Source organism: Leptonychotes weddellii, chromosome 5 (genome assembly GCF_054177405.1).
Source record: "Leptonychotes weddellii isolate Sample4059 chromosome 5, ASM5417740v2, whole genome shotgun sequence".
Taxonomy (NCBI): Eukaryota; Metazoa; Chordata; class Mammalia; order Carnivora; family Phocidae; genus Leptonychotes; species Leptonychotes weddellii.
The window spans coordinates 3,321,374-3,338,858 of NC_138373.1; the positions used below are offsets into that span (position 1 = coordinate 3,321,374).

Genomic DNA, 17,485 nt, shown 5'->3' on the forward strand with positions numbered 1-17,485 from the left:
GAGTTAGGCTTTTGAAATAGCTTCCCAGGATTTCACAGCATTGCATTTATCTTAAGCATTCCTTAAGAACGGTCTCAGAAACTGGCCTCTATGGATTTTCTTTCCCTGCTCTCTTATTTTTTTTTTCCTAGATTACAGAAATACTGTGTATGCATTATACAGAACTCAAACATTTCGGGAAAGGAAGCTCCCCCACCCTGCTGCTCCCAGGACAGGTCATGGGGTGCGTCTCCTCTACACGTTCCCGACGGCTTCTCTCATGGGGGCTGCTGTGGGTCCCTCCTCTGCAGGAAGGCCCCGTAGAGTCCAGTGTCCTCCCGCGGTCTCTTTCTCCTTTCCCACTGGGTCTTGGGCGCCTTTCCGAGTCACCGCTCTGCAGGGGCTGGAATTGGCTTCCCGAGCTTCCCACTAGGGGATCCACGGGCCGTGTCCAGTGTCCTGCCCTCAGGGGCGGCCCTTCCAAACGTCTGCACATCTTACACGGAGGCAACGCAATTCTCAGATTTGGTTATTTTGTTGAAAATATGCTCTTTGAGAGTCGCGAGCCCCGGGGTTTTAGGGCAGTAATGAGGCTAGGAGCCATTATGGGCTCACGCCGGGCGTCTGCCGGCACCTGCCGGGCGGTGCTGTGGCCCGTTCCCAGATGGGACACCGACGCCCGGAGACCGGATGCCGCCCGCAGGTCCATGCTCCGTGCCACGGCGGTGGCGCCAGCCTCGGGCACGCCGCTGAAACTTAAACAGGTGGTTTTTATCAAAGGGATCCGTGCACGTGGTAGAAGAACCTAAACGCGCCCCGAGGGGGCACCGCGGGGACGGTCCCCGGCCGCCTCCGGGCTACGCTGGTGTTGGCTCACCTCGGCATGGCCCGCTGCACGCCTCTCGGCTTCTCGGTGTTCCTCGTAGTGACGTCCCCGGTGGGGAGTCGGGGTTTTGTCTTCCCTCCCCACCCCGGGACCTCAGGACCGTTGGGCCCGTGCTTCCTGCAGCACCCACGGTTTCTCACTCGTGCTCTGGCCACTCCTGCCCCGGGCAGGGGAGGGACCGAGGGCCTGTTCACTGCGTTTGGTTCGGTCCCCTGTCCCTGTGACCCGACCCGCACATCCCCCCGCCGCCCCCGCGAACATCTGTCGCGCGGACCTGCTGGGAAGGCCTTCCTTGGGAGCCCGGTCTCCCTTGGCCTGGACCCAGCCTGGGGCACCTCTGACCCTGCAATTGGACCCCGGGGCAGTCCAGGATCTCCCTCTGCCCAGTCTTTCCCTTTCCCCGATCTGCTCCTCGGTTTTATTGGGGAACATTCTCCAGTTGCTTCCTGGAAATGGGTACAGGACAGGTGAACGAAAATCACAAGAAATCTTCCAGGCCTGAAAATCATTGTTTTTCTCCGTTCACACTAGATGAAAGGTTTCACTAGTGGAGAATTCTCGGGGGGACACATTTTCCCTCATAACTTAAAATCACTTTCTAGCTTTGAGTGTTGCCATTAGAGAGTGTGGTGCCCCCCCCCCCGGCTCTTGGACCGGACGTTTGTTCTCTGAGCACGCAGTGTCCCTGCATCCCCACCTCCACCAGCACGTCTGCAGCGCTAGGAGCTGACCTTACTGTTTCCAGGGAGCCTCCCCTCATGCTCTTACCCCTCGCCGCTTTCCGTGGGCTCTGGGGGGGGCTCTGGGGGGGGCTGTCCTCCCACCCTTCACTGAACTTCTCTTTCTCCTCTTTTTAAAATTCGAAGAACGTTTCCCCGTCCTCCATAAGTGCCTTAGCGGCCTTCTCACCAGCTAATCAACGCGGTCTCTGCCCTTCTGGGGTCAAGGCCACGCTCCGTTTTGCTGTTTCACACCCCCCCCCATCTGTGAGGGCAGTGCCCTCAGCAAAGCTGGGGAGATTAGGAGGCAAGGCTGTAAATTCACTGAAATGGTGTTTCAGTAAGAAATGATACTTTAATCGAAGCACTTATTTTGTAGAATAAAAAGATCCTAGTTTTCAGAGGAGTTCAAAAGGCATGAATGAAAAACAGAATTACCACTTACCTCTATGTATTCATCAGAAGTATGATCTTCTGCCTGAAAAGCCTTTTGGCTCAGCTGCCATCCCATTGAGGAGCTAATTCTGTCTTTTTGACTGAAAATTAATAATCTAATTACAATCTCAGTAACACTCCACTCCAAAAAGACTGAGCTTCCAGAAAACCATCTGGATGATCTCTGAGGTGGTGGTGTGGGGCCGGGGCCCAGGGAGGGGTTCCAAGTGGCCCCTCCTGGGGGCTGGGTGGGGCGGTAGAGCGTAGACACTCCCAGAACCTTCCTGGGCCCACTGCTTGGGGCGCAGGGTCCGGGTTCTCTAGATGAGAGCCCGGGGCGGTCCAGGGAGGGGAGAGGACCTGACCATGCCTTACAGACTTCAGCCCGGCCTCTTCTTCCGGCTCCCTCCCTCCCCCCACCGCCACACCTGGGTGCTCCCAGGTGCCCACTCTGATCTCAGGGCCGTGCGGTCCGAATCCCAGGAGGCTGGCATGGGAGGAAAATGCATACAGCCCCAGGGCAGACCAGGCTGGGCAGGCATCTGAGTCGGGGTGGGGGCCTGGCAGAGCTTGGGGGCATCCTGGAGGGGTGGCAATGGGTGCCACGGAAAATGCTCACTGCGGGCTCCAGGGACGGACGTGGTTGGCCAGCCTTCTGTCCCATTGGTTTTTCTCAGTGTGAATTCTTACTGTCATAGTGAGACCTGAAGATACCTTTTCCCACCAGGCTGTTCATTCTTTTCCAGTATCTGTAAACATAGGACGCAGAGTCATCGCCAGGCATGATTTGCATGGTCGCAGAGGTCCCGTCCTGGGCCTGGGCGGTCACAGAGCCAGCTTGGGTTTGCCCCGCTGCGACAGCCTTTGACCGCCGCCCCCCAGACCGTAAGCTTCTCTCTCCTGAAACAGAAATGTGACTTAGCTGTATTCCCACAAAAGGGGCGATTAGCGACGGATGGTCTAAAGTGCACATTCCACTGCATTTCCACCTAGAATCTTGAATCAGGAAGAACAGGCATTTATTTAGTGCGATGTCTGTAGGGGGCGGCTCCTCGGGGCCCCTGCTGCTTCCCTGTGTGCCCAGATGCAGGCTTCCCACACACCTGGGCGGGGGGGATGGGGGGACACAAAGGGAGCAGTTCTTTGCCTAAGCCTGGCTGGTTCAGTCAGGAGAGTGTGCAGCTCTTAACCTCGGGGTCGTGAGTTCAAGCCCCACGTTGGGCGTGGCGTCTACTCCAAAAGCCAAAAAGTTTTTTTTCCAGCTTTTGCAAGCAGTGAGGGAGATTTTCAGTCGGGTAGGGTACAGCTCTGCTATGGGACGCTGAGTGTCTTGGTGGGTTTCCCCAGGGTGGGAGCCTTGCTGAGCCCCAGGGTCCCCGGACCCCCATCTCACACCTGCCCCTGAGGCCCATCTTGGACTGAGCTCACGTGGCATCTCCTTTCGTCCTTCTCTTCAGATGGCGGTGCGACATCGGGGCGGCCGGGTGCCAGGAACAGCCCTCCCAGCACAGACCGGCCTGCAGGGACAGCAGAGTGGGGCTCATGGGGAAGCTCGCTGCTCCGAGGCCAGAAAGGCTGTGCGCACAAACACACGTTCTCCTGGGTGGGCCTGCTGGGCAGCTCTGGGGTCCCGGCCGGTGACCAGCTGCGCTCCATCCCCACCGAGCTTCCCCGCAAGCGCTTGCCGGCATGAGCCACCCAGTGGCCCCTGCGCGCGCTCCCCGGTGGATTATTCCCGTTGGAAATCATTCTTTGGTGAATGGCAGCGTTTTCTCTGGGTTTTGCCTCTGAGAGTTAGAGGTAAATTTTCTGCACTCTTCTGCAGAATAGTGACCTGTGGCAGGCAGAACGGCCCCGTGTGTCTAAGCCCAGAGGTCGCGTGTGTCCTTGCCACTGGTAAGGGGGCCTGGTCAGTGTCAGGCAAGGTCAGGAAGCCACCTGCCCCCTGGTCGGGTGTGACTCTGTCTCCGGGAGTGACGGTTCTCGTCCCTTGTGGTGTGACGCGCAGCGGGTGTTGGGTGTGTGGGAACCGAGCGGGCTGACAGGGCCGCGATGCACCAGGGCGTCCTGCGCTTCAGCACCGTCAGGCAGAACACAGTGCAGAGAATCTTCGGGACACGCTCCTCACTTTGGGGCCGCGTGACCTTTGAATCACAGCTTCAGGCCGCGTGTTGGTGGCGTTTGGTTCCCAAATGGCTGCATGTGAGAAGCCTGTTTCTGAGTGTGTGAATGTTCTGCCAGTCCCGCCCTAATGTTATAAGCTTGGGTTTTGTATATTTGGTTCCAAATGAAGTTAAGAAAAAGCTGTTTTTATTACTGTTTCCTGCCTTTACCAAACCTGTTTATATTGTTGATCACAGGCTCTGTTCACTCCTGTCTCTGCCATATCTGGGGAATTCAGCGGAGCCCTCGAGATCCCGGGCACCCGGGTGGCTCCATAGAGGGACAGAGGGGAGGATGCAAGAGCACGTGGGGCGTGTTCGGAAACCTGGGGCCTTCTGGATGGTTCCTGGTGGGGTGCTGGCCTTGGGGAGCTCTCCTGAGGGCAGAGGCCTGGGTCCTCTGTGACTTTAGGGAGGCAGGGCGAAGTGGCCTTGTCCCTGCTCCGCGGGCCGGGGTCGGTGGGGGGAGGGGCGCCTGTGGTCCGCGTGAGGCTGGCCATCGCGCCTCCGGTCAGCTCCCAGCAGGGGCACCTTTTACTGGGCTTGTTACCTCTAGTGTTTGCATTGGTTTCCTCTGAATATTTTGTAATAGAATTAGTTTTCAGAATCAGAATTTCATTGTCGTTTGATGACCAAAGTCCATCTTGTTAATAGCAGGCGCTGTACCACGCCTTTCGCCGCTGAGCTGGGCCAAGTGAGCTCCAGCAGGAAGCGGGCCAGGGACCCTGCACCCCGGCACCGGCCAGTGTGTGCTCAGGACCCGCTTGAGGCATGGGTGTGTCCGGCCTGTATATTTGGCCGCAGTTTCCCACCTCCGATTGGCAAGGCAGCCCCGGAGAGAGACAGCCGGTGTGGGCCGCAGAGGCCGAAGCCGAGGGCCCGTCCCAGAGGTCCTCGAGCCCTCTCTCAGGGCCTGTCTTCCCAGCCTTGGCCCACGGCGCCCTCGTGTGGACAGTGAGCACGCTCAGCCCCGCCTGCCTTGCGGGTGGTGCCCTTCGGGCCCAGGCTGTGTGCGGTGGGGAGCGGGGCCCACTGGGTTCTCAGGACCCACAGCTCCCACCGCGAGCAGAAACCGCTGCTAGATACCACACATCACACCGGCCACACGTGGACGCCAGCTGTTCTCTGGTTGCACTCGGTCCGTCCTTGATCGGTGGCGAGATGTGGCGTCATGACAACACACGGAGGAAAGGGGTCGGATTTCCCTGTGACCCTGCATCGCCCAGCATCGCCCAGCGAGGTCCTGACATCCTGTGACGTCAGGTTCTCCTTTTCAGGGTCATGAACTCAGGACGTGTCGTTTCTCTCCGCAGTGTTCCCAACTCCTGCCCGGCCAGTCCACGTGGGGCCGGGTCATCCGGCTACCGCTTCGTTCAGAACGTGACCTCGGACCTGCAGCTGGCCGCAGAGTTTGCCGCGAAGGCCGCCTCGGAGCAGCAGACAGACACGTCCGGGGGCGACAGCCCTAAGGTGCCAGGCCTCACGGCGCACGTGGCAGAGCATGGGCACACACAGGGTTGCTCCGGTGGGCGCGGCGGGCTTGCGGGTGCTGGCGTGACGAGGGGCCGCGCTCGGGGGCCGGACGGCGGCCCTCCGCCGGAGAGCGCACTTTGCTCCTTCACTGACGTCTCCCTTAGGCCCCGGGGACACTGCCCTTTCCCGCTCTGCACCTCCTCCGTGGTCTGTCCTCGTCCCATGCGTGGGGGACAGGACGGTTTCAGGGTTTTTCCTTACAGCTTTCGTATCTTAGTTCACGCTCCTCTGATACCTGTCTTTAAGTCAATTTGCAGAGGAAGTGAGAAATTTCAGAACTAAATTATGATGAAAACCTGGGGCCGGAATGGCTATCCCTCGTTGAGTGCACGCACATTGGCGAGACGGGTGGCGGTCCCTGGGACTGAGTTCGGTGGGCACGCCGCTGCCCTCTGTCCTGATCGCTGGGGCCCTCTGCAGGAGCGGGGTACACGGCTGGTGGGGCTTGCAAAGCCTGCCGGGGCTAACGGCGCGCTGCCTTTGTCCTCAGGATGAGTCGAAGCCGCCGTACTCGTACGCTCAGCTGATCGTGCAGGCCATCTCGTCCGCACCGGACAGGCAGCTAACACTAAGCGGGATCTACGCCCACATCACCAAGCATCACCCTTACTACCGGACGGCTGAGAAAGGCTGGCAGGTGAGGCCCGAGCCCGGGAAGCCGGGTGCCCAGCCCACTGTGGCGGAACAAGAGAGTCAACGGGCAGGTCATTTTCTGTGGGACAGAGTGGTCCAGGGATGTCTCCGCTGATGGCCTGTGGCGCATCTGAACTCAGCGACTGGCCCCAGGGTGTCCAAATAGCCTTCTCCCCCTCCGACGTCCAGAGAAGGGAGGGTTAGTTCCTACACCTTGCAGCGTTTTCACACTTACCGTGCCTTCCGATCCTGCGCTGTGTCGGAAATGGACCATGCACGTGTACCAGGACCATCAGACCTCGTGTCACGCTTGTTCTGGGACGTTCTCCCCATGGTTGCTCTTTCCCTCTGGCCAGTTGACTTAGTACGAGTTCTGACCCACATACTCCTAGGCCGTGGCTTGTCTTTCTGTTTCACTTTTTCTACAAGGAACGCTGTGCTGGATTTTGTTAGGAAAAGCCACCACTGTGCCTTTGTACTTCCTGGTAGAATCCAGTGACCTTGACACCCCCTGGAGCGCCCTTGCCAGCGCAAACGCTGGGCTGTCCCATCACCTCTGGTCTCATGTCTGTTAACGTTCAGATGCAGTTTGTTTTCTGACTTGCTAACTGACGAGTATCTCTTCTTGCCCACAGAATTCAATCCGACACAACCTCTCTTTGAACCGTTACTTTATTAAAGTCCCTCGTTCCCAGGAGGAGCCTGGGAAGGGGTCTTTTTGGCGAATAGACCCTGCCTCAGAAGCGAAGCTCGTGGAACAGGCATTCCGAAAACGGAGGCAGAGGGGCGTCTCCTGTTTCCGCACCCCGTTCGGGCCTCTGTCGTCCAGGTAAGCCCCTGCTCTGCTCCTCGGTCAGCATCCTGGCTCCCCCACACGTCCGCATTCACGGGAGTGTCTTTGGCACTGTAAACGTGTCACCTTTGTGTTTTTGAGCGAGACGATGTCAGGACAGTAAAGTTAGTAGGCGGACCACTGGCTGCGCCTCGGACGTGTCTGTTCTCAGAAGCCGAGACACAGGCGGTGGTGGGAACAGACCCTAAAACCAGAGAGGAGTGGAAGGGGCTTGCAGGGTTCTGTGGAAGCTGGCAGGGGGACCGACCGAGCAGGTCTGGTCGAGCTCAAGCACGCTGTCATTAATGAAGCCGACGTCGGGATGTGGCCGCCGTCTGCCCTCTGGTCGGGGCCCCTCCCGCTCCGTGTGCGCGCGGCCAGCCTGGTCCATCGGGCCGAGCTGCACGTGGACAGGCCCAGAGGTCTTCCCAAGGCCACCAGTCCAGGCAAAGCATGGGGCAAGAGAGGGCAGATGCTCTCCGTTGGCACCTGGTGCTTTCCACCTCGTCGTGTAGCAAATGTGATTCCGTGAAAGGCTGCTCAGACATCCAGAAATGTCTGGTACAGGGTCTGCGGTGGTTCTCGGTGCCATAGCCAAAGTAGAAGTTGGAACAGAGGTGACGGTCGTGCTGGTAAGGTAGGAATTCAGAACGTTTCAGCTGAGCTCAGAGTTTCCAGAACACCACACTGCTTGAACAGGGCTTGGAGAGAAATGTTGCTAGAGTAGCTGAGTTTGCTAGGGCTGCAGTGGGGGCCTACAGGCCTGGCGGCCGGCCGCGCCTCTCTCACGCTGGTGCGGCCAGAGGTCACGGTGGCGGCGGGGTGTGCGCCTCCGAGGCGTGAGGGCGTCTGCCCCAGGCCTCTCGGGCGCCCCTGGGCTCGTGCAGGCAGCTCCCTGACCTCTGCCTTCATCTCCCCTGCCATTCTCCCCGAGCATGTCGGTGTCTCGATTGCCCCTTTGAGGACATCGGTCACTGGGTTAGGGACCATCCTACCGACTCCAAGGTCCCCTTGTGAGGCACGGGTGACTTCTGGGGACACAGTCCCACCCGTAACAGTGACCGCCACGACATTGCACTTGTTAGATCAGCCTGTCGGCCGGCTAGGGGAGCAGTTCTGGGGCTGGCTCTGTGCGCCCAGCGCTGCCCAGGGAGCCCTGATAAGGGGTGTCTCTGGAGGACGACAAGGTGGGCCTGTCTTCACGGTCACTCTGGGAGTGAGGGACACAATCTCGTGAATCTGCATAGTGGCAGGCAGGAAATTCTTGGGCCCAGGAGGAAGCTGTGTGAGCTGTGTCTTAAGGAGAGGGAGGGACTCTCATGGCTGCAGAACCTGGATTTTTTTAGGAGGGAGGCAGTGGGTGTGTTTGTGTTGGGTGGGAGGCAGGTAGGAGGCAGGGTAGATTTGGTGCAGAGTTAAAGAGGGTCTGCCAGGAATTTGGGCTCCTGAGGTCAGAAGGAAGGCTGTCATAGGCTCAGGGGCTGGGAGGGACCTGGGTGTGAGCAGACGGGCTCCAGGCCTGGGTGGGAGGCAGACGAGCCAGCTGAGAGGTGGGAGAAGCAGGAGGACTTGAGGGCAGGGGGCGGGGGAGGGTGCCAGGTCTGTGCCCGAGGAGACCAGGGCGCCCACAGCACCCCCGTGTCTGGAGAGGCAGACGGCGTTTACTGTGGCTGATGATAAACGCAGAGCGAAGACTGCTGCCCCCAGGCAGCCCCAGCATCCTGCCTTGGAGAGTTTGCGTTGACCCTGGGATTCTGTTCGCGGGACCATGCGTCCCCACGCTGCGCAGCCAGCCCCCGGCCAGCCTCAGCAGGGCACGAGCTGGACCACAGTGCTCTGTTTTAGAACCTAGGCGAACGGTGACGGAGGGAGCAGCCTTCCCCGGACTATTAGCCGTGCAAGCCGAATAGCCGGGTGCCCAAAGCCGATGTGCTCCTTCGGCCGTGGGCCTGTCCTGGTGGGAAATTCGCGCCCATCCCACCAAAGCCTATGTCTTTAACGCTTTCGTGGAGGACCGGCTGGTCCCCTTCAGGAAGTAAGTGCTCTGGGAAGATAACGCAGCGTCCTATCGGGTAGCTCGTTGCCACCGCGGGAATGTTATGTTAGTGGTGGAAACACCTCACGAGGACAGAGAAGCACCAGGAAAGGCTGATGAGGTGCCGTGTGGCGTGGATGTTGGCATGTTTGTGTTTTGCGAAACACCACTTTCGTTTGACCTTGTGTACTCACCACCATGGTCCTTCTCTTGTTCCTTCCGCAGGAGTGCTCCAGCTTCACCCACTCACCCTGGGCTAATGTCCCCTCGTTCTAGTGGCCTGCAGACCCCAGAGTGCCTGTCTCGAGAGGGCTCACCCATTCCACACGACCCTGACTTTGGGTCAAAGCTAGCTTCTGTTCCAGAGTATCGCTATTCCCAAAGCGCACCTGGTAAGAATGCTCTTGTCCCTCCTCCTGGCGTGGCAGAGCGGAGCCTCGCGTGCCCGCGGGCCTTAGAGGTCGCGCTCCTTCTCGTGCAGGCTCTCCGGTCAGCGCCCAGCCGGTGATCATGGCCGTGCCTCCCCGGCCGCCCAGCCTGGTGGCCAAGCCCGTCGCCTACATGCCAGCATCTCTAGTGACGGCACAGCCGCCCTCGGGCCACGCGATCCACGTGGTGCAGCAGGCTCCCCCCGTCACCATGCTCAGGGTGGTCACCACCTCCGCCAGCTCCGCCAACGGGTACATCCTTGCCAGCCAGGCCTCGGCAGGGGGCGCCCACGAGGCGGCGGGCACAGCCGTGCTGGACCTGGGCGGCGAGGCCAGAGGTAACGCGGTCGTGCGCTCACCGGGCTGGGATGGGTACGGCCGTCCTTGGTCTCCGGGACGGAGCCCGGCAGCCTGGGCCACGGGGCGGCAGCGCCCACGTGCTGGGGCCACAGGCCGTCCCTGGGGGCCGATGGTCTCAGGCTGCCGCCTTTCCTCCCTGCTACTTGCATTTTTGGGGGGTGCATGTCCTTTTAAATCCTCACCAGTCGTCCTCCAAGGCGTGCCCTCCTTGGGTGGTGGCGCCTCCAGGTGCACGGCCCCCAAGGTGACAGCCCTGCGTCACGGGCTTGAAGTTGTGGTCTGGAGGGTGGTTGCTCTGGAACCTCCAGCCGGGAGTCCTTAAAAGTCACGTAAAATAAAAAGTCGCCGCAGATTCCTACGTTGGGCGTCTCGGGCCCAAGGGGTCATGGGGTCGATACTGAAAATGCAGCCAATAGGGCGGGAGCCCCGGCGGGAGCCCTTGAGCCGCACACGGTCTCCTGGGCTCACAGGCCTCCACCTGCTGGCCCCGGCAGCCCATTCATAGCGTCACGATGACGAAGCATTTTGGAGAAAGAAGACCATGGCTCCAAGTGCCAATCTTTTCATTCCAAATAATGTGTTCTTTCTCCGACTACGTTTGGGTTGGTTAAAGTTCAAGGTACTCAGATGTTTTTCTAAAACCCTAGTAATCGTTTTTTTCTTGTTTGGAATGTTTCATTGGTGGGATGGTTTCTTTTGAGAATAGTCGATGCTTCAAAACCGCGGTCCGTTCCCCCCGTAAACAGACTTCCTGCTGAGCGCAAAGAGGGCGGGCCGCCCCGACAGGCGGCCGGGGCTCTGACACGCCTTCCCCCTGCAGGCCTGGAAGAGAAGCCCACCATCGCGTTCGCCACCATTCCCACTGCCAGCCGCGTCATCCAGACCGTGGCCAGCCAGATGGCCCCGGGTGTCCCCGGACACACGGTCACCATCCTGCAGCCAGCCACACCGGTGACCCTCGGGCAGCACCACCTCCCCGTCCGGGCCGTCACTCAGAACGGGAAGCACGCGGTCCCCACGAACAGTTTAGCCGGCAGCACTTACGGTGAGGCCCTGTCCGCACCTGCTCAGCTCAGCCCCGCCGTTCCGCCCGTGGTGCCCATGGTGTGTCCACTCAACCCGCTGGTCCCCTCGCTGCGGCCGGCTTATTGAGCATCTGCGCCCCGCGGGCAGTGGGGTCAGGCCGAGGCCCGAGCCCCGCCGCGGAGGGAGATGGCCACCTCACAGCGCTCGTGCCCCGCTGGGTCAGACGAGAGGTCGGAGGAAAGGGAGGAAGGGAAGCAGTTGGAGGTGGGCAGGGAGGTGGGCGCGCACGGAGCAGGGGTGCGGCTGCCGGGAGGGTGGCGGGGGTGTTCAGTGTGCGTGGGGTGGTTCAGGGCAGGCGGCCCGTGTCAAGCACCTGCTAGAGGTGAGGGCGGGAGCCCTGGCTGTCTGCAGGGTGTGAACGGCTGCAGCAGAGGAGGTCCCGGTACACGGGGGGCGGGCACCCAGGGGCCGGGCATGCTGGGAGCCAGGGTCCGCTGTGGCCCACCTGGCCTCGCGCAGTGAGCGCGCGTGCTCAGAGCACCTCCACGCTGGTCCTCACCCGATCCCGACGCAGATCTCTTTCTCCTCCACTCCTAGCCCTCACGAGCCCCCTGCAGCTCCTGGCGGCCCAGGCTAGTTCGTCCACGCCGGTGGTGGTCACACGGGTGTGCGAGGTGGGGCCCGAGGAGCCGGCAGCAGCGGCCGCCACCCCAGCGACCCCGGCCACCGCCGCCACCTCTGCCTCTTCCACCGGGGAGCCCGAGGTCAAAAGGTCACGCGTGGAGGAGCCCAGTGGGACTGTGACGGCGCAGGCCGGCGTGATCGCGGCCGCCGGCCCGCAGGGACCCGGAACCGGGGAGTGAAGTCACCTGCGTGTCGGCCGAGTGGGATGCTCGCCAAAAGGGACTCTGGAGCCGGGCCCTGACCGCCGGCCTCCTGCCGCCTGTGGACCGTGACGCGGAGGCTCCATGCTGACCTGCGCACGTGCCGAGCGGACAGGGCGGCCTCCACCCGCCTGCACCCGGACACGCTCGTCCTCCTTGTTCTGTCTCCTGCCCCTGCTGTGGTTTAAAACAAAACACATAAACAAGTTCAGACAGCTGATTGTACGATTCGGGAATGCTTGTTTTTATTTTCCTCTCCCTCACACCGTCTTCTCTCCCAGGCCTGCGGTCGAGGGCTGGATCACGGGCCGACCCGGCCACGTGCAGAGGCGAGGCTTCCAGAGCAGCCTTCGGCCCCGAGGACGGACAGAGGCCTGCACGGGAGGGGCCGGCGGGCATAAGGCCCGTCGGCCGAGCGGGAGGAGGCCGGAGAGAGGCAGGACCTGTCAAAGCTCAGACTGTTGTGGGCTTTTCGCCCTAAAATAGTGACCTAGAAAGTCTTGGCATTAATCGGGGAGAGGGGGCTCTGGTTTGGCTTTGGACCCCAAATACTTCTTGTCTTGTTGAAACGAATTGAGGCTTAATCTTAAATCTGAGGTACACGCAGAAGGAAGCTTGTGTTTGTGAGGTCCGCAGCTGTGGACAGTGGCTGTGGGTCTGGGCTGCGGACAGGCATTAATCCCGTGAGGAGTCGCCGCTGCCGCTCTGTCTGCTAACTTCAAGAAAGATCGACGGCGCCTGGATTGGCTTTGGGGGCAGAGAGTTGTCTGGGTGAGGAGCCGGCGGCCCTCGTCCAGAGGCTCTGAAGCCAGGAATCCGTGAGCCCTGCGTCCCCTGTGGGCCTGAGGCCCCAGCGCCTGGATGCCGTGGGACGCACAGCGCTGGCGTGGGCCTCTCCCACCACCGTCACCGAGTCACACTCGCTTTCCCGCCGACACGTACCTCCTGCTGTGCGTCCCGCCGTCTCCTGCGTCTGCCACTCGGGGGCCACGAGCGGTGGCCGCACCGCCCCTGCGCTCAGCTCTTGCAGACTCCGTCGGTCTTGCCCTCGAGCCGACGAGTGGCACCAGCTCCCCTGGGAGGAACCCCTGCCCTTGCAGACGCCCCTGCTGCCTGGAGCTGTCCCCGGACAGGAGGTGAGCCCGCGCTGCCACATTTATAGCCCAGTTCGGGATCCAGATTATAGTTCTCCAGCTCCCCGTGGAGAACGTTCTCAGGAAATGTTAAGCGCGTCTGTGAAAAGTGACGTTCAACTGGGCTGGCCGCCTCGGCACTGGACCCCACCCGGCACAGCAGCCCCAGGCCCCGCACAGAAGTCCAGCGGGGACAGTTTTTCCTCCTGGAAGTAGCCTGCCCTCAGCATCAGTCTCCCCTCAGCAAAGCTGCCTGCCCCTCCCGCCCCGAGAGGGCGTGCGGCCCCTGGAAAGCCGCCAAGAGAAGGAGGCCTCGCGGGCCACGTCAGGTACTGGCTCAGAACGAGAGGGAAACCGGGGAACACAGTCTCGAGGCCGTTCGGGCGAGATTGGCTTGTGTGCCGAGCATGCCGTGTCCGACGGCAGGGCTCGTCGGTGGCCAGGGTGGGTGTGACGAGCTGTCTCGCTGCCACATCTGCCCGTTGCCGGGGCCACGCGCAGAGCATCCTCCTGCCTGGCCCGGGGTGACGCCTGTCCTGGCGTCCCTCAAGCCCCGGACCAGTCGTTTTCTACGGCACCAGCCTTTAAGTGGGAAAAAAGCTCTTTTGTGAAATCCACACCTGTTGCCTTCAGTGATGTCGGGATGGAATTGGCCGGGTGTGCCGTCCTCGGTGATGAGAAGTCGCGCTCTGTTCCGCATCGACATTTTCTGTTGCTTTATGAACTTTGTCTTTTGCAGAGTCTGGTGTGCGTGAGAGGGCACGCGGGTCAGGCGGAGGCCGTGGCACGACGCACATGGGCAGTTCGCCTCCTTGCCGCGGGCCTCACCTTTGAGGGTCTGACCCCAGGGCCTGCCTCCGGCTCACCTACTGCTTCTCCCCCGCTGTGGTCATCGTTTACAGGGTCCTTGTGAGGGGGGTTGCCCGGGTTTGCTGGCACCATCCACAGAGAACACGGGACGGTCGCCCACGGACACGCGTCAAGCCTTTGCCTCATCGGGTCAGTCTGGCCCTGACCCTTTGCTCTCCCAGCTTTTGAGACGTTTTGGTTTCTGCTCCTTTTTGGTGATGATCGCACTCTATTCAGGCAGTGGTTCCACGAGGAGGGAGCGCAGAGGGGTCAGAATGTCGGTGGTGGTATTCTCTCACGTGGACAGCTCGCGCCTTTTCCGCTCCTGCTGGGACCGAGAAGGAGACCCTGTGGGGTCAGCTCAGGCTGGGCCTTGGGGGAACGGCCCCTCGGGGTTCACAGACAGTGAGCTTCTGGATGGGTTTCTGGTCATCTGACCAGACAGCAGGCCTGGCCCCTGCCGGCACACGTCCTGGGACGGTAGCCGAAGGCCCAGGGCAGCCCGCACCTCAAGGAGACGCACCTTACAGCACAGCGGTCTGTGCTCTCAGAGCCGACCAAGGGATGGTCTCCACCAGCTGGGAAGCAAGGGCACCAGGCCAGACGTGACCCGAGGACTGCAGCCCTCTGAATCTGGCCTGCCTGTGACCCACCGCAAGCGTGGGTTGTAGAGGGCGGGCCAACCCCAGCCAAGATCAGCAGAAGTGGAAATAGGTCAATTCTGGCATGGTGCTGGGGTCACCAAGGCCTCAGGGGTCCGAGGACCTTCTCTTTGATCTCCCAGGGGCTCGAGTGTGTGTGGAGAGGGCAGCCAGGCCAAAGGTGTGCGGCTTTGGGACGGGCCCACCTCCTCCTGCGCCGTGACCCAGGGCACGCAGGCCCTCTGCACCCGGTGGTACCAGGTTCCTCTTCTCAGTGTCCTGCTTGACCGGTCGCCACGTTTACCAGCACCAGAGACCGGAAAACACCCTCTCCGCACAGGAAGGAAGTCACACAAGTAACTATTTTCAGTAGTGTGCGTTTCGCACCAGGTATAGTCTGGTATCGTGTTGGAAGGAGGAGGGTTGTACCCAGAGGTCACGGTGGTGTCACAGGGCCCAGAGCATGGAGCCGTGTGGGACACACAAAGCCACGGAGGCATGGCTCCTGCGCCCTAGGGTGGACCTCCTGAGCTGTCTGCATCCTTCTTCCATGCTGAGGCCCTCCCAAGTACCGCGTGCTGGCCTCAGACGGGCCAGTGCAGTGCCGTGGGGAATCAGACAGACCGTCCCCTTTCCGTCTCCTCTGTAAATTCTTGAAGGTTACATGGCCTGCATCCCTCAGTGAGGTTCAGCAGGTGCCGGAACAGCCCGTAGTCCTGCCCCACGCTCCGGGGACGGCAGGACCCATTGCTGGGTCCACCGTGCAGAGTGGCACGAGGCCAGCCCTGGGGTTATGGGGTCTGTGTGCCCCCGGCCACGCCTGTCAGCTTCACTCTCCCGCGGGCTCGTGTTTGAGGGTTGCTGTTTTTTTTTTTCTTTGTTTAAGAACCAAGCCAAGTAGAGAAGATGAGGAGGGTTTTCTGGGTTGATAACATGAGTATTCCGTGATTCTCGAGCTGAGAGGGAACGAGTTCAGGGTGGGGGTGTTGCCACGGCTGGAGGGCGGGGATCCCCACTTTGCCTCAGGCAGCCTGACCCCAAAGGGTTCAGTGGGGACCCCCTGGTCCCTCTTCTGCTCCTCGCTGGGACTGGCAGAGGACTGGCTCAAGGCCTCGCGTATCACTGGGTCCGTGCTCTCGCTTCCCTGAGAACAGGTCTCCGTGGAGACCCAGAGTGATGGGTCTGACCCATCTGGACCACCTGCTTCTGCCCTGAGACACAGCCTTGTCCCTGGGACGCCAGAGCCCCGCCGTTAGTGACAGGGGGCCCTCCTGCATGTCACCCAGGACCAGAAGTTCCACGGAAGCTCCGCCCACCATCAGGCGCTGCCGTTTGCCCTGCATTTTTACACGGGACTAAAGTGAAAATCTTCTTGGAATTAGTGAGACTTGGGGATCTTGTGTCTCCGTTATCCTGACTGCTGGTTTTGGCCCTCACCGTTTCAGCCAAGAGTGAGCGGAGCATCTGTCTCTAGGGAGAAACCCCACAAAGCACTTCGTCCAGTCCTGGCACCTGCTTGTCATTGGGGTGCACTTGGGAGAAGCAGGGATCCAGGCAGGGGTGGGGGGCAGCCGCGGGCCTGCTGCACGGGGCCTGCTGTGTAAGAGCCGTGTCCGCAGCCTACTTCCTGCGGGTTCTAGTTTCCCACTGGCGTCCCAGGCCGGCCAGAGAGTCTCCGGGGGGCTCTCTCTTCTTTGCTCCAACCCTGTTATTTTAAGAGTCAAATACAATTGGAAGAATCCTGGCTCCTCCTGCATTCGGGAATCTTGTTCTTTTGATTCATCCCACTATTTATCAATGGTTTACTCCATGTCAGAAACAGTAAAAGTGCCCGGGAGGGAGGTTCCTAGCCGCAGTAAGGGGGCTTGCCCTTCTGAGCTGTCTCCCAGAGTCACGAGGTGCGTGGTGACCTGGCCCCTCAATGCCGAGCGAGCGGGCTGGGCTGGAACGAGGTCTGCGCCTCCGAGGTGGGTTTTCCCACACAAAGTCAATGGGTGTGAAGGATGTTCACCTGGCCTTGTGGTCTCTTAAGCTCTTAGCCTCTAAGTTTCTGTGTTAACTGACCCCCATCTTTTTCTTTTTTTTTTTTTTTAATCCATAAGAAATGGGATTTAAAATCAAACATTTAAAGTTTGGCCCTTCCCTGCTTCCCTCCCAGCTTCCTTTCCGGAAGGCTTTCTGGATACCCTGTATTCTTATTTACAGGGCTCGGTTTGTATTTCAGGATGGGGGTCGGGGAGGAAAGAGACAAAAGTGTGACCCCGACTCTCGCCTGGATCCGCCGAGTTCAGCCCATGCCCTGCAGCTCGGCCCACGCGAGCTGAGATTTTTTTTTTTTCCTTACCTGCTGGCAATTCTCCTGTAAAGATAATTTGGGGGGCGGGTGTTAGGGGTGTGCGTGTGCGCGCATGTGAGAGTGTTTTCTTACAGCGGCTGTCTAAAGTATTTTCTGCAGTACACGTGATAATCAGTGCTTTAAAAGCAGTGGGACCCCAGACAGTGGAAACTAGCTCATGGGATCGGAGGCCCCACCGTGCTGCCAGTTTCCACCACCTGTGTGCACGTCGGTCCACGGGAAGCCCAGGGGGGCCCAGACGCCCCACAGGTGGCAGGGAGCCAGCAGTCCCGTCCTCAGAAAGACGAGAGGCCCACAGCAGCTGGGCCCGCCTGCGTTTTCATTTCAAATGGAATACAGTATTTTTTTAATAAGGAGCCATACTTTTTTTTAAAAGTTTGAGATCTGAATGTGATTTCTAATTGTATCAGACGTTAATGTTTTAAAGCTATAACAAAGTTTAAAAATTTCTACTTTTTGTTTTTCGTTTATTTTAACTGTCCTTTTATCTATTAAATTGTTGTATGTGGATGGGGAAGTTCGGTTTATCCTCTTAGCATTTGTTTCTATAACCGGAAATAAAATTATATGTTACAGAAATGAGCCCGGGGCTCC

General features: G+C 59.9%; 1 protein-coding gene across 1 annotated transcript in view; it reads left to right on the forward strand.

The window, feature by feature from the left end:
- The window catches only part of FOXK1 (forkhead box K1), a 66,552-nt gene extending 49,079 nt beyond the window's left edge, over positions 1-17,473 (forward strand). The window contains exons 3-9 of the mRNA XM_081819042.1: positions 5,495-5,651; positions 6,205-6,351; positions 6,983-7,176; positions 9,440-9,606; positions 9,696-9,980; positions 10,823-11,047; positions 11,626-17,473. Coding sequence (XP_081675168.1) covers positions 5,495-5,651; positions 6,205-6,351; positions 6,983-7,176; positions 9,440-9,606; positions 9,696-9,980; positions 10,823-11,047; positions 11,626-11,891 — 1,441 coding nt within the window. The 3' untranslated portion in view covers positions 11,892-17,473. The remainder of the gene's footprint in view (positions 1-5,494; positions 5,652-6,204; positions 6,352-6,982; positions 7,177-9,439; positions 9,607-9,695; positions 9,981-10,822; positions 11,048-11,625) is intronic.
- Positions 17,474-17,485: the final 12 nt, after the last annotated feature.